At 40.2% G+C, this 20,331-nt stretch overlaps 3 protein-coding genes across 4 annotated transcripts in view; all 3 read right to left on the bottom strand.

The window, feature by feature from the left end:
- Window positions 1–5,945, bottom strand: part of kmt2ba (lysine (K)-specific methyltransferase 2Ba) — a 35,100-nt gene extending 29,155 nt beyond the window's left edge. For both annotated transcript variants that reach the window (XM_085347046.1, XM_085347047.1), the window contains exons 1-2: window positions 5,592–5,945; window positions 13–1,555 (exon numbers count right to left, since the gene is read on the bottom strand). In XM_085347046.1, coding sequence (XP_085203172.1) covers window positions 13–1,555; window positions 5,592–5,894 — 1,846 coding nt within the window. In that variant the 5' untranslated portion in view covers window positions 5,895–5,945. The remainder of the gene's footprint in view (window positions 1–12; window positions 1,556–5,591) is intronic.
- Window positions 5,946–9,592: 3,647 nt separating this feature from the next.
- Window positions 9,593–12,716, bottom strand: LOC146609596 (uncharacterized). Its single transcript, XM_085346711.1, has 4 exons — window positions 12,626–12,716; window positions 12,384–12,499; window positions 10,335–10,478; window positions 9,593–10,249 (listed from the first exon to the last, which is right to left on the bottom strand). Exons 1-4 carry the CDS (start codon window positions 12,714–12,716, stop codon window positions 9,593–9,595), a joined length of 1,008 nt encoding a protein of 335 aa, XP_085202837.1.
- Window positions 12,717–13,774: 1,058 nt separating this feature from the next.
- On the bottom strand, window positions 13,775–18,661 carry ndufv1 (NADH:ubiquinone oxidoreductase core subunit V1). The gene is made up of 11 exons (XM_085346054.1): window positions 18,612–18,661; window positions 17,395–17,504; window positions 17,221–17,303; window positions 16,954–17,124; window positions 16,458–16,641; window positions 15,529–15,718; window positions 15,160–15,372; window positions 14,783–14,949; window positions 14,613–14,694; window positions 14,367–14,512; window positions 13,775–14,025 (listed from the first exon to the last, which is right to left on the bottom strand). Exons 2-11 carry the CDS (start codon window positions 17,497–17,499, stop codon window positions 13,948–13,950), a joined length of 1,419 nt encoding a protein of 472 aa, XP_085202180.1. The 5' UTR covers window positions 17,500–17,504; window positions 18,612–18,661; the 3' UTR covers window positions 13,775–13,947.
- Window positions 18,662–20,331: the final 1,670 nt, after the last annotated feature.

Genomic DNA, 20,331 nt, shown 5'->3' with positions numbered 1-20,331 from the left:
ACTTATCCTTACTCTTGTTTCCTTTATCTCCATCTTCTGACGGCACTTGCGAGGGCGTTTCCACATCAGTGTTGACCACCACAGCTAGCTTCCTCACAACACCAGGTGAGTCCAACTCCTCCATCATGAGTTTGGACCTCCGTCTTTTCCTGACATGAGAGGTCAAACTGTCACCATCTTGTGCATAATCTCCATGAATGTCAGATGGTCCTTTCTTTTTCTCTGCCAGTTTTAACGTCAGTTTCTTGAGGTTCTTGTAGAACTCCAGGTGGCTCGTGCCTGGGCCGGGCTTTGAGATTCTTGACATGCCTGACGGGCTGTCAAAAAGAGATCTAGAGTCACTGTCCGACTGTAGCGATTTGCCTTCATAACCTGCCTCGAGAATGGATGCACTTGGTTTTCCATCCTCTTTCTGTTGACTTTTCAGCCATGTTGACAGAGGGCCCTTCGGAAAAGGAATCATTTCCTCATCCAAGAATCTCTTTGGAGCTTTAATCACTCGGGAAGACCGTCCACTCGTTAATGGAGTGCAGGAGTTACTGGAGCTCTGGCCTAGTTCCTCTGAAAATGGCTTTGCCTTATTCTCCGATGGAGTAACATTCTGATCTTGGATCAGCAGCTCGTTGCCATCCTGTGTGTCTGTGGCTGGAATGGGTTCTGGCTCGTAGGTATAAAAAACACGCCTAGTACGAGGACGACCGAGTTTTGGCCCCTTAATGAGTGGAAGACTTTTTGTCTTCCTCCTGTAGCCAAACACAGATTTGCGCTGATGTCTTCTGTGTGCTCTTTTTTCAACAACATCTGCAGCCTCACACTCAAGGGGCATCGCCGCCTCTACCCCACTCTGGGCGCCAGCCTCAGCTCCAGCCTCAGGAGAGGCACCCATACCTTTAGCAAACCTCTTCTTTTGTCGTTTCTGAAAAGATGCAAACGGCAAAGGCATCAGATGAGATGTGCGTCGAGGCTGCCCAATTTCAAAACCCTTGACGCGTTTCATAGACCTCCGCGTCAGGGACTGGTCCCTATCCGAGTCCTCTGACACCTCGCCTTCTTCTTTGATCCTCCTTCGAGCTCTTTCTGTGCCTTTAACTGCTGCCGTCACAGCATTTGCTGACTTGCCTTGCTTGGTGCCACCAGCTGAGGTAGCAGCTGCTTGATTTAACACGCCTGAATGTGCCGTTTCTCCTGCTTTTCTGAAAATATCAGGTGATTTTGTACCACTCTGTGTACCTGAGGCCTGCTTGTCTGCATGTTTGGCTTTTGCAGTGAGAGCTACCTGCTTTCCCTGTAGTTTGATTACATGCTTTGGTATTTCCTTCTCTTTTTCTTCGCTCTCTTTACCATCCAAGTCTTCTTTAGGAACTCTTGGTACAATTTTTCCAATCAGACCTGGCTTTGAGGTCTTGGGTATAATTTTTCCAATAAGAGGCTTTGCTTCTTGTGATTGATCCAAAACATGAGGAGACTTTTCTTGGCTGAGTGACGAATGAGAAACAGCAGCAGAAGCCTTTTGTGGACGAACTGTTGTCATCCCAAATCCAGTGAACTCATCCTCCTGGAATAAAGCAGATAAAGTACAATTTTTGAGTTGTATAAAAAAAAAGCATTTGGACAAGAAGTCATGTTAGAATTTCTTGATCTCTGTGACCTTGGCAGACAGCACTGAAAAATTGCATGCATACTTGCTACCTACAATTTCTCATTTTTTATGATAATATGTTAAAATATATCCAACAATATATAATAAATAAGAAATGAAAAAATGAAGAGAGAAACTGATTTTTATTTTCCCACAGTGACTGTGCTGGCTCCAAAAACAGCAGCCACTGTGTATAAAACAGTTAAATATGGCATAAACAGACTTAAAGTGGAATCTTACTTGGAGCAGGAAAGACTGCTGCAGAAGCATCTTGTTGCATTTTATTTTATTCTGGGTGCTCAACCTCACTCTGCTTCCATAGCAAGCTATGCAAGCTAAGCTAAACTACCAAAGTGACAGTCAGAGCTGTCACTTACCTGTCACAACAAATCGCTTCACGTGGAAATCCCACAACACCTCTACGTAATCTGTAGTGGCCACAGATTATCTTAAGAACCTGTAATGTAATATTTACAGTTACAAAAAAGAGCTTCCTGAGAACTTTTCATTTTAAAAAATGTGGTGTAAAATACAGGGATAACACAACCCCTAATTTTGAATTTTTTTTGAAAATAGATCTGATTTACATCAGCTTATCAAGTGCTTCTCACTGTTCCCCACTCTGGATTTAAACTTTGAGGACAGGTGCACTCTCTGTGTTTGCACCTTGTTTTTATTTATTGGCATTTGAGTCTGTTTGATTCGCTCACTGATATCTTGTGTGCCACGACTGTATGTGTTTACCTACTAACATGTATTTGACTTATTTCTTATGTTTTTTTAACCATTCTAGCCTTTGTACAGCACTTTAGTCAATGTCAGCCGTTTTTAAATGTGCTTTATAAATACACTCGAGTTTCAGTTTGACTTTGAACTTCTAAAGACAACAACAGGTGCCTGAGACTGCATACCTCTGCAAAGGCTATGCATCAGTCCCTAGATACTTGGATTCTAATGTTTTAGCAGCAAGACAATTTCAGACATTTATTTCTTATTGCATTCTTTTTCTTCCCTCTAAGATATGATGCAAAATTTCACATTTCTCCAATACTACAATTTAAAAAAAAAACTATACTATAAAACCAATCACAGAATGCCTTTGGCTATAATAATATGAAAATAATTAAATGAGACCATTCAAAGAGCTTTCAGTATTCAGTTTCAAACAGTGAACAGCAGGTTTCAGCAGGCACTTGGGTTTCTCTGAATGTGACTGGGTGTTATCTGTTTAAGCCCAACTGAAGTTTCAGAACTTAAATTGCACACAGTCCACAACATCCAGAGACAGAGATGAAAAAGACTGCATCACCTTCTCACCACTTTCTGTTTCCACCATTTAAAGCTCAGGTATTCTGTTGAAAGTACAATCTAAGACCAGCACTGCTCGCTACTCTTACTCCTCCGTTGCATCAGAGCGCTGTAGATTGGATGTGCCAAATGAAAAGTCTGTCAATCTGTTAGTCAACCATAAATAATGACTTGGGCCCATTCACTCCCTTTACACATTCTAATCTGTAGCTAGATATGCTGCAATATCATCTCAATAATGGAATAGGTTCTGGGCAATTTGAACCCTATTCTTCCCTGAAAAAAAAAAATTTATATTCACTTATTAAAAACATAAAGGCAAACTCTCTTCGCAACAGCATCTTAAGTAGAGTTTGGAGTTAATGCACATTTCTACCGCTGATGCAAAGGTTGCATTAAAGTGAAAGAAACCTCAAACAAGCAGTTACTCACATCCATCTTTACACTCAGAATAAGAGTCTACAGATTTATCACCACTGAAACTCCCCTAACGATATCTATTCTATAACTGCAGTATACATGAGTGTTAGAGATACTCCAGTTGAGCACCAGCACCCACAAGCTTTATTATGAGCCATGTGACCCTGTTACAGTCCAGCCTAAAGGGATTGCATCAGTGAAGTCTGACTGATTGCAGACATTAAAGCTCCTGTGATTAGATCTGATATATGAGATTATATTATTATCACAATCCAGCCTGACAGGGGCTAAAAAGAGGCCACTAATAAGAACAGTGGAAGTATAAACACATTATGTAGAGTAAAAGTCTTCACATTACCCATCAGCTGGATGGATCTGAAAAAGTACAATGAAAATGCTACCAAGACTTCATCCTTACCATTTAATTGAATCACAACAACAATCATCCCAAAGGGCTTTATACTGTAAGCTAAAGACCCTAAAATGTTATAAAGAAACCCCAAAAAATCTGATGATGCCTTATGAGCAAGCACTCGGAGACAATGGGAAGGAAAAACTCCCTTTTAACAAGATCCTCCAACAGATCCAGACTAACTGAGGGGCAGTAATCCACTGAGACAGCTGTGGGTGATGGGTAAGAGAAGAGAGCAGAGAGAGACATGACAAAGGACAAGCTATGGGAAAGAGAGGGCCAAGTTTAATAATTACTAATGATTAAATGCAGTAGTGGTGTATAAATACACAGAGTGAAAAGAGCTGAGTGAAGAGGAAACCCTCAGTCATCGTGGAAAACCCCCCACAGCATAAGCCTAGTGCCGCATACCTAATGGACGTTTCAGGGTCACTTTTGCCAGTCATGACTGTATGCTTTATGCAAAAGCAAAGTTTTAAATCTTAAAAGTAGCGAGAGGTGCAGAAGGGCCTGATACCTTAATGCTCTGCCTCCCTTTCTAGTTTTAAAAACTATGAAACACAAGTAAGCACTTTTACCATGAGGTCATAAATATGAAGGGATCTGATTATTCTAGATTTTGTATGTGAGGAAAATTATTTTTACAATTCTGTCCATGCACCTCTGAAGTACGTGAAACAGATGATCAGAAACAAATGTATCCAATCTTCGATCAAAATTTCTTTAAGAATGCATTTTATTAAAGGCTAAGGAGCTTGGAAAGAAAAGCATCTGGACTTCTTTACGTTGCTTGAAGACGTTTCACCTCTCATCTGAGAACCTTCACAGACCATTTTATTAAAGTTAATTCTTAATGTCACGTGAAATGTCAAATGCAAGTAAACAAAGAAAGCATCTTTTGTCGAAGCAATGTGATTTTTCTTGCAAATCCTCTGGTGCAACATGTAGAGAAAACCTACTTCTGGCGGTTTAATCATTAACTTACATACGAACATGGAAAGAAGGCTGAGGGTGGTCGTAATGAGCGTTTTGTAAACAAAGACTGCTCACATTTAGTACTGGGCTTTCTTTTTGTTTAAGCCTGGTTCCCTATGTATAATATATAATTATACTGCCGAGTTTCCGTTTATTTCTCTTCCTGTAGCATCTCACGTTAGTCTTACGTTCAAAACAGCGAACGGGTCAGCTGACCTCTCTGACGTGGAGAGTACCGTCCCCAAAGTCAGGAGCGGTGGCGGCGGCTGTTAACTACGACAAGATTAGCGGCACAGGGTGGGAACTTCAACTCACAAACCGTGTCGAGGGAGGGAAAAAAAAACAAAGACATCTACAGGCTTCCACAACAACAACAAAAACTCCCCCTCACCTCTGCGGAAGTTTCCATCTAATTATCGTTTTTCTTTCATGCCAACAAACTCAGCGGGACACAGGCTTGATCTCTATATATGTAAACGAGCGTACAGCTTTGATATGATCATTTTAAAACAAACAACGAACTTCAAATATGTACAGAAGTCATCACACTAACAATACACATCTATAATCCTCACTAAAACACTGCAAACACAAGCGGCCAGCTACATTTACAGTGTGGGATCACTGTTGGCTAAAACTAAATGAAGCTTACCCTACAGGCAGGCGGCTAGCTTCTGTTGCTAGCTACACTGTCGCTAACTAGCGGTACGTCAGCTAAAATACGCTTACTAAGGAAAGAGAGCCTTTGAATGCAGCTCTTTTTGAATAACTGCCTTTATTCGTCTTTTAAGGCGACTGTTTCCCGTAGAGCCGACACGCTATGTTTAGCTTATTTACCTCCTCGCTGTTGCTGGACTCGAAACCCGCATCTCTCCGCCGCCTGTGCTTCTCCTCCAGCCCAAGGAGGCGCAGGAGGGACGGATCCTCGCTTAACGCGAGGCCGATGTTGACGGGCCTCGGCCCTCCGGTAGGCAGCTCCGTCTCCTCCGAGCCCAACCTTCCGCGTCTGGTACGTTTCTCCGAACGCTGCCTGCTGCGAAGCGTGCACGGCCGGCCCGGAAAACGAGCCCGGGCCGGTGTCTGGCTACTCAAGCCCGCGACAGCAGCGGGAGAAGATAATCCGCCTCCCGATGCCGCCATTATTTACTACACAACAACACGGACGGCGCGCCAGCAGAGAGTGGCTGCAGCGATGAGTGGCAAGATGACTGCTGCGACGCAAAGGCGCGAGATAGAAAGAGGCACTAGTGCATCATGGGAAAACGAACTTTCCGCCCCGCAGAGGTGCCACGGTACTCCCACTCCAGTAAACTGGAAACTATGAGATGTTACTGATGCAAAGTAAACACTTACACACACTCTCACAACAGCAGTATCAGTATATCCACATTCTTTTCATCTTATGTTTTTTTTTATTATACTTTGGTTGTTCAATAACTGCAGACTGGAAGTCAATAGACACTTTATGGTCCAGCTAACCTCTTTTATATTGCTTATTGCATGCATGTGTTTTTTGGTGGTGTGCTTAATGTTTAGTTTTTCTTTAAAGTGTGCTTAATGTAACCTTTCCTTATGTAGCTTTAACCCCAACACCAAGCAGGAGTGGCACTCCTAAGCTTCCTGTAGCCATATAACTGTCACTTACTTTATGCTATAAATGTGCAAATTTAAATTGAATAATTGTAAAAAAAACATGTGTTTCTTCAAGCAATAAGTTTGAATATAGTGTAAAATATAAACTCACAATGCAATGATCTGCAAAGTCTATATTCTAAATAATTGTTTGAAAGGGATGATTTACAGACAATATGGAAACCTGCTATGATGTACAGTTTGGAGAGGCCAAGATGAAGGTCAGGATTAAAAATGAGCACGTCAGACGGACAGATCAGGTTGAGGGGTTTGGACAGTTAGAGAGGAAGAGAGAGATGGTTTGACAATGTGCAGAGGAGGGATAGTGGATATACATGCAGAGGGTTCATGTGACAGGGGATGATACTAAAGATAGGATTAAATGAAAGCAGATGATCCTCTGTGGCGACACCTAGAGGGAGCAGCTGAGAGAAGAGGAGGAAGAAGATTGTAATTAAATGAGTTCAACAACAATAGTAGTAGTATAAGAACTGTGGACTAGGTAGAAAGAGATAAAATTGTTAGAGCTGGTTAGCATGAAGTAAATTAACTCACAAAAGTCATTGCCAATAAATAAATAAATAATCTCCTCAAGGTCAGTGGCACTCCTCTTAGATCCACTCTAAGATCAGTTATACATTTAATAATATCAACTACTGTGTTTGGTGCTCTCTGGCCAGGTCACCCTTGAAATATAAGTTTAAACAAAGGATGTAATAAATATAAAAACAGTGGTACTGTCCGCTTCTTACCACCGGTAAACCCCGCCCACAGTGGTACAACTCGATGAACTTTATTCAAGCAGTTACACGTATCAGATTTGGTTAAAGAAAAATGTTCTTTCATACCAAAATCACTCTGTTTTTTTGTTTTGTAAATCTTAGCAATATTATTTCTATAATACATAAAATTTCTTACTTTGCACACTCTGGATCTCTAGTGTTTTCTTTTTTTCTTAAAGCATCTAAAATACGTCTTAAGTATTTCATTTCTAATTTTGTTATTAAATAAAAACTATTTAGAACCAATAAAACATCAAGTTAAAATTTAGAAGGTATGTTTCCAGCAGTCGTCATAGTCCTCTGGTCTGTCATGTATTGACAACTATTAGAGATTGGTTTCTTTCTTCTGGGAAACACAAATAGCCAAATATTAACCTTAATAAGTTAAAGTTGTGTTTTCTGTCCTAAATAACTCTGTATGTGTGTGTGTGTGTGTACGCATGCAAGTAAGGGAGAGTATTTGTCAGCTTTTAAGATAATTTAAAACAGCAAAGTTGTTGTTTCAGTTCTCTAAAATGTCAAATAAGTACAGATATCTATTCACTTTGATTTTAAAGCTGCAGAGTTCATGCAGTACTCTGGCCATTTACTCAGTAAAATATTCATACCTTACATGAAAAGGAAGTCAGTATAAGTCAGTCTGGCACTCAAAAGTATCATCATTAAGTAAATATCATCAGTAAAATGATATAAAACCTAACAACACTGATCTAGCAGAATTGCCCCTATCACTGTTGTAACTGGGGAACCACGTAGTGAGTACTGAAATCTGAGACACTGCAGAATATAGTTAACTGAATAATGTAGTGGTGTAAAATTATCCAAACACAGCCACTTAGTCATATACCTTTCCCACTTCAACTGCTCTTCCACACAAATATCTGACGACCTGCTGAAGTTCAAAGCGAGAATCACAAAGAGGAAGAAAGTGATTTTGAATGTGTAATGGTTGTTGGTGTCAGGCTGGCTGCTTTATTTCAGTATTTCAGAAACTGCTGATCTGCTAGCATTTTCCCAAACAATCATGTCCATTTTGTGGAACTGATGAAGGATAAGCTAATAGGAAGGCAATAGTAACTCAAATAACCACCAATTACAACCAAAGAATGCAGAAGAGCACTTCTGAATGCACAACACATGAAATGTCGTAGCAAATTGGCTACAGCAACAGAAGACCACACCTTGAGGCCCTTAGTGCCAACTGGGCATTGCTGCTGTGTGATGCCATCATCTAAACATGGACCAGAGGGACATTCTGATCACACATTAGGTCAAGTAGTTGTTCTAAAGTACAATCAAGTATTTGGGGGATAGTATCCACACATTATTAGTAGTACACTTAATAAAAAAATAATAAATAAAGTCTATTCTAGTCTGTATAAAAGGTGAGAGTTCAACTAGATGTAGAGATTTAAAGAGATAAGAATTTGATCCAAAACACCTCAAAACAATTAAAATGATTCTTCATAAATTACTTACTTTCAGACTTATTCAAACTGAAGTGTTTTCCACATCATAAATATTTAAGTAAATATAATAATATAAAAAGGACAAAGACAGCACAGGAATTTGAGTACGGTTTAATGCAACAACTTCTGAAAAACAAAGAAAAAAAAAGAAAAGAAATGAAACCTTGAGGCTGACTGTCTCTTGACAGAGAACCCTATATACTGCTGTACTGTAGTATTTAAGATTGTATCATGTTTGGGACTTACAGTGTCTGACTTCAGCTAAATACAAAACATTCACTGCACTTGTAAGAAATAACTTGTTGGTCTACAGTGAATAAAATACGTTACAGGTAATGTGGAGGTAATATGGACAGAATTATGGACAAAATTAAAGAAGTCCAGCTACCTTCTTTTCAAGCTCTTAAGGATAGTCTGTAGAACATAAAACAACAGACACAATCCTCCATCAGAAAATGATAAAATAAGTGAATTATATAGTTACAGTTCAAGATAACTGACCTCTGGTGGCCGTGTGAGTAAGTGCACATGTGCTGGTGTCGCCACCTTTAGTTTTAGATCAAGTCAACCCACTAAAAACACAGAAAAACGAGATTTCTAGCACGTCTTTAACATTATAAAAGTGCAGTTTTACTCACGCTAAAGCAGTAGTAGCTGCGGGGTAAACCTAACAAAGCTGTGATGAGATTAAAGTGAGTGGACACGAACTAAAGTTTCCCAGTTGACTGTCTGGTATGTCTCTGCCTTCTGCCTCCAAACCATCCTGCTTCCTCACAGTGCAAACCCTGGTATGGCTTTCCAGGATAGCTTACACTGGAAGGATTAGTAAGAAGAAAAGGCCAAGGTGATCATGTAGTTAGAGTACTACCTGGTCTGTACAGGTCTGTGCAGTCTTCATTTTGACCATCATTTAATCTAAACACGTAATGACGAGTTGCAGTCTCTTCCCTTTATATTATGTATTTTCTGCTCCCTCCTCTCGCTCGGTGTGGGTGCTCTCATGAGCCTTTAGGCTGCTTTCTCTTGTAAAGCTCTTTGCACAGGTGAGGCAGGTGTATCTAGAGTTGTGAGCCGTAGCCTTGTGTGCGCTGAGCTGCTCGCGTTGAGCAAAGCTCTCGTCACACTGTATGCACGCATGTGGGTTGTGCCCGACTTGCTTGTGTGCCCGCAGGGCTAAAACAGAAGGAAATATGAGATCGCAGTCTGCTTCGGGACAGGGAATCTGGAGCTCGGAGGAGGAGCAGCCGTCTGTTGGAGGGTCACTGTATTCTTCGTGGTTATCTGCTCCCTCTTGTTTTATCCTCTTGCTGTCACCAGTCGCTCCTTGAGCTGCATGCTTGGGTTTACGCCCGCGTTTTTTGCCTTGCAGCTTAGCGTCACAGTTTATTTCCCTGGCAAATTTCTCCTGGTGCTGCAGGAGCTCTTCCTCCGTCTGGAAACTCTGATGACATTTGCAGCACTGGAAGGTGTTCAGGTCATCGGCTTGTTCTGGGGGCTGGGGGTGCACCGCAATGCGATGGCTGCGAAGTCGTGACGGGCTGGGGAAGGAAGCACCACAGTCCCTGCAGGGACACCGCCGTTCTTTACACTCGTGACGTCTGTGTTGGTTCAGCTGCAAAATATTAAACAGTAAGAAATGGTACACTGGAAGCCTCCAGCACAGAAAAGAAGCTTTAAAATGCCTGCCATGTCCTCACCTCGGTGAAGGTAAAGAAGCTTTTCTGGCAGTAAGAGCAGACAAAGGCCTTCTCCTCTGTGCTGTGGGTGGCCTGATGCTTGCTGAGCTCCTCGGAAGAGGAGAAGAACTTTTCACATTTGTAGCATGTGAAGACAGTGTTACTCTGAAAAATCAGAAGAAATATATGTTTGTTTGTTTGTATTCATTCTGTAAATATTCACAGTAAGAAATTTAATCAGCAACAATGTGAATTTCCAGAAAGTTGATTTTGTACAACTTGATGTAATGTTTCACCTCATCACAGTTGCACAATGATTGAAACTTGGACCACTGACTAACACCAGTTTCAAGACTGCTAATACTGAAATTTCTATGACCACTGTTGACCACGAGTGCTAATCACAGCACTGTAATATGATGAAAGATGTACTGTAAGGCCCCCTCTTTGGTTCAGAGATGGCTGTTCTCTTCTAACATAATTGCACTCCTTGCTCAAACCACACGTATACATCTTCATCAGTGGAAAAGTGGCCACCGGCCTGTAGTTGTAAACATGCTGCATATTCTTGGTCTGGACTCTCTCGTAGGTCTGCTGTGCTGTGCCATCCACTTAGCCCATAGGTGTCAAACTCTGGCCCGCGGGCCAAATTTGGCCCGCAGCCTAATTACATTTGGCCCGCGAAGCCATGCCAAATTACTATTAGAGCTGGCCTACTGGTATTATACAGCTAATATATATATTGTTTAGTATTAAGCTGTGCTTGTTCCATATTCAGTTTTCCAGCAAAACTTATTTGAGTCCATAAGAAAAGATTCATTCTTATATCTGGAGGAAGATTTTTTTTTCAATAAATATTAATGTTAGCCCGCGACTTTGTTCCAGTTTTGAATTTTGGCCCACTGTGTATTTGAGTTTGACACCCCTGACTTAGCCAGAGGGTTGTTCGGTTTCCTCAACAGCGATCCTCTCGGCACATAAACACTTTCACTATATTACTTCGTTTGTTTGTCTGTATGGGCTGGTTCATGGCACACATTGACTTTCAAATGTCCCTCATTTGCATATTAACGATCATGAAACTGAGCTCATGGTTCATTATTAGTCAGTGGTGCTACTTTCAGTCGTTATGCAACCAAACTGTTTATAAAGTTGGGAAAACCTGCAGTCAGCTGAGCCTGAAGAAGTCACTGTGATGATGAACAGAATCAACTTTCTGGATTACTGGGCAATCATCAAGAAAACAGTGTGGGTTGTTCTTCATCATTCAAACATATATTGTCACAATTTCACAGTTCCAGCTTTTTAAATACATAGACTGTATATAAAAGATGTAATCCTCTTGCATATGACTTTGAGCAGAGGGTGGTATGTAGCCTTGTTGTGAAGCCAAGTGACACTACACATTCATAGGGTACAGAAGAGTTGACCTGAAGCCTACCCTGTTTGCATTTAATTTCTAACTCTTAGAAGAACCATAGTTTACAGCGTGAACATTATCTTGTAAACTAGCTATTGAGAACTTAAACTCAGGAGAAATGCAGTTACTAAAGCCACAAATCGTGTGAGAAGTACAGCTGCTTTCTCTATTGGACCTCTATATAATCTTTCTGTAATCAGAAGAATCTCCCCCTGCTGGCCACTGAAAAGAGTGCAGGTTTGAGGCACTTTTGCTTTAGCTTCAAGCCTTAATTATAATCCATTGCAGACGTGCAGTAGTTTTTGCATTGTAAGGTAAATCTCACAACGATCACATGATCACAAAAACAGGGAGGCATGCTGATATTGACATGGATTGTCATGCTCCCCGTGTGATGATGAAATACACTTCTGTCGGACCTCAGTGGACTCGTGGATGCAGTATGATCAAGGCTTCACTTTTCGTACCTGAACACATTTTCCATCATTTATCTACAGTCTATGTTCAGACTTGCTGCTTCTTGTTTTCCATACCAAAATGATTATTTTTATTAATACGTAACAAATTCAAAGATTAATAAATAATCCTGGAGAGTAAAACATTACACATCATGCATGAACTGCTGGGCGTATTTAGCCTGTTTTTCCCACCTGCTGCAGTTGCTGCTTGTACTGGTCCCGATGACTCTTCCTCATGTGTCTCTCTTTAGCTTTGGAGTTACAGAAGGTGATAAAGCACTGGAAGCACTGCAGACTCTCATGCTGGTCTACGTCACAGTGAGAAGAGTTGTTCAGTAAGGGTGGACTTATCATCAAAACATGTAAGCTGATAATGTTGCTGTGTCTGTGGCGGTTAGAAAGAGGAGTCACATTAATGTAAAATGTCATCTTACAGGGGGCGACCAGTGGCTCAGGCTTCATCTCCGCAGAGGTGGACCTCATGTCGTTTCCGACAACCACCTGCTCGATCTTCATCATTTCCATGCTTTCACACAGCACCCAGCCGCGTAAAGCTGCAACATGAGAGACATGTGACTCAGAACTGCAAACCTCAACCAGTTAGAAGAAACTGCAATAAATAATAATAATAAAAAAGAAAAAAAACAAGACCCCCCCCCCCGAGTTAACAGGATGTTTCAGGGAGGAGGGGGATCATACATAATTCAAATCGGCTAGTATAAATAAAAGCAGCTCACGTTAGGCCTGAGCTAACTATTTAACAGAAGGATGGAGGTGAGGGATGCTGAGCTGCAACTAAAAGCGACATGACTCCGCTGGTATATTCAACCCGCACTATATTTTTATTTTGTAGCCTTCCGCCTACTGTGACGCTGCGCTTTTTCACTTTAAACATGCATTTAATGAGCAAGCAGAGGTTCATAAACAATTTAAAAACGCCTTTTTACCGTTCAAAGCATCCACTGGTCGAAACGAAGCAGCAGAGCGAAACGTGCCAAAGTCACGTGACACGAGACCGTCCGCTATCGCGAGATTGTGAACACCTTTTTCTCAAATGTTGGTTTCTCCGCCTATTTACAGAAGGTGTTTTATTATTAATTACTATCATTATTATACACTTTAAAAGATAGTTTCAACATACATCCGTAATGATGTTGAATAGAATGAAAACGAACAGGAATCGTGGCATCCTTGCAGTGCACCAGGTTTATGGCGTTCAAATTATTTAACCAATCAACCAATCACAACGCAGCACCAGGCTGCAATTAAGAGAATCGAAAATTGAAAATTATACATATTTAAACCTGAGACTACTGATCCTAAAATATATTAAAATGTTAGCTGTACCTCTTGTTCACACTGAACTAAAAAAAAACTGGGTTCAAATACTTTTACTGCATGTAAATAGAACTCTTGGACTACCTGTTTAAATAACAGACTTAGTAAAAATAAAAATGGATAATAATAATAATTTAGACTTCAGCTGATTATTGTAATTAATAAGATCTTTTTTTCCTACAAGTAAAAACACAAGAGATTGAAAACAAGAAAAAAGAACCACAAGAAAAAGAATAAGTCTTTATTAAAGTATCATAGAACTTTATTGGTAATATTGTTTCACAAGGCAGACACATCAATGCAACGCTTGATGAAGAGTTAATAAGACGGCACGTTCTCTTTTCTTTAAATAATCTGTGAAAGACAAGCACAGGGTTCTGGGCGAAGGAAAATTAGATCAAGGACTCGAAGAAGCCGTTCAAACCCTTGCCTGCTTCTGCTGCTGGAATTCAGCAATTCGGCTTTCCATGACAGGCCTGAAGTGCCTGATCAATCCCTGGGAACACAGATGAGAGAAGAGAGGGGTTTTGGTCAGTTATCCTGCTGAACTTGAGGCAGAAAACAAACAGGGAGCTTTACAAATAATACAACATGTAATCAAGCTACTCGCTAATCAATTGTGAAGAGTGCAATGCAAACCCCTTGGCAACCTCTGGTCGCCATGGGGTTTCTACACATGGGTGAGGCTTTAAAAACACCTATGAGTGTAATGCTGTATTCTTCAATCTGTAACATTATCGTCCCTGCATTAGTTACACGTCACACACAGTAAGTGTACCTAATGCATTTTGAAGTATTGAGTTTCCCATTAATAGTTCCATGAAGACATGCATTTACCTGCACAGGCCACGCCGCACCGTCGCCCAGTGCACAGATACTGTGCCCCTCGATCTGCTTGCTGATCTCCCAAATCATGTCTATCTCTGCTGAACGTGCATCACCACTCGCAAAACGCCACATCATCTTATTCATCCAGTCCACTCCTGCAGAAAAACACAACAAGAAAAAACTCACACGTTTTAATTTAATGAAGGTGGTGGAGAAATATTAAGGTGTGCAGAACTGAACTGAAGTGGCATTTACCCTCTCTGCACGGTGTGCACTGGCCACAACTCTCATGCTTGTAGAATTCAATCAGACGGGCGATGGCTCTAATAATGTCAGTCTGCAAAAGTAAAACCCATCCACTCGTTTAACAGCAGTATTCTGCATTGCTTATTGAGCTAAATATACTATGGAGCTGACATATTTACCGATTTGTCCATGACGATGAGAGCAGCAGTGCCCAGCCCAGTCTGTGCCTGAATAAGGCCATCAAAGTCCATCAGCACATCTTCACACACGTTCTTGGGGATGAGGGGTGTTGAGGACCCACCGGGAATTACAGCCAGCAGGTTATCCCAGCCACCACGCACCCCACCTACCAGACAGATGTTTGTTCCAATTGAGTTAAAAAAAGGAAAAAGAAGAAGCACTTAAGGCTGTGCTTAAGCTAAGCTGTCTTAATCTTTTCAGTCCGTGACCCCCTTCACGCAGGAAGACTTCCACTACCTCCTTTTTTTTTCTTTTTCTTTTTTAATCCTATCAGGCAAAAATGATGTGATTTTTACATTTTTAGTGCATTATGTACCTGCGTGTCTCTCAATGAGCTCTTTCAGAGGAACAGACATCTCCTCTTCTACTGTGCAGGGGTGGTTGACATGCCCAGAGATGTTGAACAGCTTTGTGCCCGAGTTTCTCTCCCTGCCAAAGGAGACAAACCACGAGCCTCCACGACGACAGATGGTGGGCGCCACAGCTACAGTCTCCACGTTGGCGACAGTTGTTGGGCATCCAAACACACCTTCAAACACATTAGAGGGAGTGGTGTTGATATTTGAGACGTGCTTTTATTTTAGCAAGAATAATGAGGGCCCAGCAGAAGAAGCAGCAGTGATGAAAATGTAATTAATACAGAAACTTTTTTATTCTAACCCTGTCTCTGTAGACAGGAACTCACCGACATCTGCAGGGAAGGGGGGCTTCAGACGGGGCTTCCCCTGCTTTCCTTCCAAGGACTCGATAAGAGCGGTCTCCTCTCCACAGATGTAGGCTCCGGCACCACGCATCACAAACACATCAAAGTCATAACCAGAGCCACAGGCGTTCTTTCCAATTAGCCCAGCAGCGTAGGCTTCATTGATGGCCACCTAAGAGCCAGCAGAGAGAATATGAGGCTTAATCTGTATGAAATTGAGTTGGATGCAGGTGCAGCTACTTTTGTGTCTGAATCACCTCCAACTAAAAGACATTAGTTGTACAGCTGATTTTTTTTTTTTTAATTTAGTCACATTACCAACTTTAATATGATCTGAAAGTATGCAGCTTATTATCAGTATCCAATATAACATTTAAACAACAAACAAATAAACACTTACTTTCCCCTTCCCAGGCCTTGAAAAATAAGACTAATTTAATTACTTTAAATATGGCTGAAGGGCAGTATAATAAATAATAATGGGTTATAATAATATTATACTATAAGCCCTTTAAAAAAAAAATCAAATTTCACACGTTATATTAATATTTTAAATCTGGAAAGGAAAGTAATCCATAAAGCTTCAGAATGAAATGTACCGGAGTCATTGCTAGAAGCAGACAGGATAGCTCCTGTCTGCCTGGAGAAAGTTTATATTAATCAGCCAAATTTATGGATCCAGGGAAGACTAGCTAGCACACAGGTGGCTTTCATGAAAGCAGATCAAAAGGTTTATTTATTACATGTTTAAGCCTGACAAGCAGGAGGTCTGGAAAAAGATTGTGACTGGCTTTTTGACTTAGCTGAAAATTAGTTACGTCCGACCAGCATTTTCTCCATAAACTGAAGATGATAGTGAGGTGTATGATAATTTTAAAGACTTGATCTCAGTTGTCTCTATCCATCTCTACCTGCAGGTTGGAGGACTCATTGTAGAACTCTCCTCTGATGTAGATGTAAGCAGCACGGGCTCCCATGGCCCTCCCAGCGATCAGGCAGCCTTCGACCAGCTTGTGTGGGTCATTCCTCATGATCTCCCTGTCCTTACAGGTGCCCGGTTCTCCCTCATCTGCATTCACCACCAGATACTTTGGGCTAACATACGAAAACAGAAACAAGTCGGTGTAATAAACATTACTGTCAAAGTAGCGGAGTTTATCTTGCACAAAGATAATTTTAATTTAATTTTATTCTATTTTATGAAAACTATGATAAACATCAAACTGATTGATCTATAAGAACGCCAGAAGCATTCCTTTTTAAAAATTAGTGTTGTAAGTGCTTGTATTTGCTAGAAAAAAAAAAAGCACTTATGTGTTTATTATTGCTCCAAATGTAGTTACATTTTTGTAAAAATGTTACAACTTAGCACTAAAATTGCAAAATGATATCTGTGTCCTCACTGACCGGCCATCACTGGGCTTGTTCATGAAGCTCCACTTCATGCCAGTAGGGAAGCCAGCTCCACCTCTCCCACGCAGGCCAGAAACTTTGATCTCATTGAGAATCCAGTCGACTCCCTTCAAAAGAATCTCCTTAGTTTTGTACCAGTCGCCACGCTTCAAAGCCCCATTCAGCCTGTGGCACAAATATGAGAAGGTCACAACTGTGTTTTTGTTTGTTAAACCTCTCACCTTGCATCAAATTCACAAGAGAACAACACAGGGGTGTTACCTCCATTCATGTCGGCCATAAAGGTTGGTGAAGATTCTGTCCTGATCTGCCAGCGGTCCAAATTTAGTTTTCTTAGGAGCACTCTGCCAGAAAAGCAGAGAAAAAAACCAAACTGTTACTACAGTTGTAAGGATTTAATTTGTTTTATACTGGTTTTAACAACATGGGTCATACCTGTGCTGTGCTGTTGTATCGTGTGATAGAAGTCACGCCACCCTGACTGATAGCAGCTGGGGCACGGGCCACCCCGCTCACCACAGCTCGAGAAAAGGACAGCATCCTTTCTGCATGAAAAAATAAAAAAAACAAGACTGAGCCTGAATCATTTCATTTTCAAACACTAATAAAAGAAAGCAGCTGCACAGGCACAGAGAGGTGCTGTTTAACCTGCTGTGACACTGAAGAAACCAAAACCAAGAGCTGATGTGACGATGCCTATATCCATATTTTACACAGTGAGTGGACATAATGAGGAGAGTTGTGGCTCAGGGGGTAGAGGTACTCCAGTCTGCATACCGAAGTAACTCTGAGCAAGATATTGAAGCCTGAGTCTCCCCCAATAAAGAAATCGAAGTGTGAGTGTGTCCAAAAAGGCGGACAAGGCACTTGAACTTCCAGTCTACTACCAGTCCATGCTGAGCAGAGTAAAGCTGTCTGTACTAGTTTGTGAAATACGCTGCTGTAAATGTAAAAAACAATGAGTTTCCCTTTCTGTCACAGATCACACACACACAATATTTACTGACATATCAGTGTCACTGCATCAACAACGTCATAACACTATCTTCTGATCATCATAATTTGCTATCTAATGGCCCTCTCAGCTAAAAACAAATCGGACTAAAAACACCTCAGCCTGAGTTTTATAAAATACATTTCAAACACAGAGCACCGAAACGAGAGCTAACATTTCATTTCAACACCATACATTTAGATTAGCTGTCAGTTTTAGCATGATGTATTTCTTACGGTGGTCCAGTGCTAACTCTTTTGTGATGTTATGTCAGAACTAACCGAGTTAAGTAACGAAGGTGAAGGCGACTGCCAGCCATGTTATCAAACCTAATCCTGCAGCTGGGCTATTTTATCTCATACGGTCGCTAAAAGGGCGAGTGATTACTGGACAAAACTGATCAGGTCTGCCTTGCTTCAGTGTGATGACAGGAGTACACACCGCTGACCTCCATACTCAGATAGCCACCGCTAGCCTAGCGCCAAGCTAAACTGGCTAGCGGTTAACCTTGTAATGTCAGAATAAAAACACCGGTTTCACTGTGCAACGTGCAGATATTACATTTTTAAAAAAAAGTAAATATGCGTTAAAAAAAAACTGAACTCAAATCAAGCACAAACGTGCTGAGGTAAGGCAGCAGACAGTCAATCCTCTTTACCTTCTCTCTGCGTCCCGAGTTTATGAAATAAAGCGAGACAGGAAGCAGAGCGCACGGCCCGGATACATAATGCGGAGGGTTATTTAAAACACACTCACATAATGCCAGAGAACTACGAGGTTATGCACGTATTTTATTTTATGTTCATTGTTCACAAATTAGGCTTTTATATTGCATTTTAAACCCTCTCAAAATAACCAGCTGTAATATGGTCTTATATTTACCGAGCGTGCTTGTTTTCCTACATTTGGAAAAAAAAAACATTTTATACTGTTGGATTTTAACAGTTTTACTTTATAAAGCTACTTTTACTATATTCTGCTTTTTACATAATCTATTTAATTTATGTAACCTTTACTTAACCTATGTTGAGATATTAAGGGTTTTATAAAATGAACTGTTCTATTTTATTTATTTATATAATTTGTTTACATTATTGTTAATTAATTTATTATATTTATAATCTCTCTCTCTCTTTCAGTTTTTACCATATGATAATTTTTATTGAGCTAATCTTGTCATTACAGATATTCTGTTATTTTGGATGTTTTACACCTTTTGGGATAATAAAGCATATCTTATTTTATTATAAAAACTATGGTAACCTTAAATTTATTATATGTTTTCAAGTTATTATAGTTCATTAGCATTTATAATCATGGCAGTTTATTAAATATCGTTATATATGATACTATTTATCATAATAATTACTTATTGTTTGTTAAACAATGTAGCAATATGGTACTGTAGTATTATGAAGCCACAAAGTATATAGGAAATACCAAAACATCTTATTTATAATAACAGGATCTTGTAATACACAATCAGAACATGCTCATACCACCATAATTATGGATAATTACTTAGTGTTTCACATTAATGAGAATGTTCATCATATCATTGTGAGAATGGACTTTACTGTTATGAAAAACAAGGCCATGACTTTATATCTCATAGTTCTGATGAGATTTCATTTAAAATCTATAGATAGCATCAGGTCAAAGCAAAAGTTACCTGAATGAGATTTATATTGTAATGTAGAGACCCTTCAAACCCCAATGATCAGGCAATCCCCTGTGAGCAGCACTTTGCGACTGTGAGGAGGGAAAACTCCCTTCAAACAAGAAGAAACCTCTGGCATATCCAGGTTCAGGGAAGGGTAGCCATCTGCTGTAACTGGTTGGAGGGTGAGAGGGAAAGAGAACAGAAATAAGGAGCAGAGAGTATTCTGAGGATAAAAGGCATACCTTTAAGAATCCTTCTCAGATTTATGAAATAGTGAGTGAATATTATGATAAGTCACAATAAGATACATTCTGGACCTGTGACTTAATTTTCTTGGCAAAGCTGCGGAAAAGAGCTTCAAAAATGTTTTCTTAAGTAAAACAGTATTTCTTTGATCAACGTGTCTGCACATTCTTTATACATAAGCACAAATAACACAGTGCATAGGAAAAAATACATATTTGATATTTATGCTTCAAGGTTACAGACATTGGTATACACATGACATCATCAATATAAAGGTAATAATCAGAAAAATAAGAAAAAATAAAGACATTTCAGTTAAACTTGTAAATTCAAAAAATGACCGTTTTGTGTGCATCAGATGAAAATTTTCAAAATCATGTTGTTTCAAATGCATCTGAGAAAAGTACACAGTATTAATCTAAATGTAAATCAGCGTTCAGTCAATTTAAATTTGTAAAATCTTTCCTTG

This window comes from Diplotaxodon limnothrissa, linkage group LG22 (assembly GCF_057381915.1).
Source record: "Diplotaxodon limnothrissa isolate DT_005_m linkage group LG22, D_limnothrissa_male_GT1.1, whole genome shotgun sequence".
NCBI classification, from domain to species: domain Eukaryota; kingdom Metazoa; phylum Chordata; class Actinopteri; order Cichliformes; family Cichlidae; genus Diplotaxodon; species Diplotaxodon limnothrissa.
This window is presented reverse-complemented; position numbering and strand designations above follow the sequence as displayed.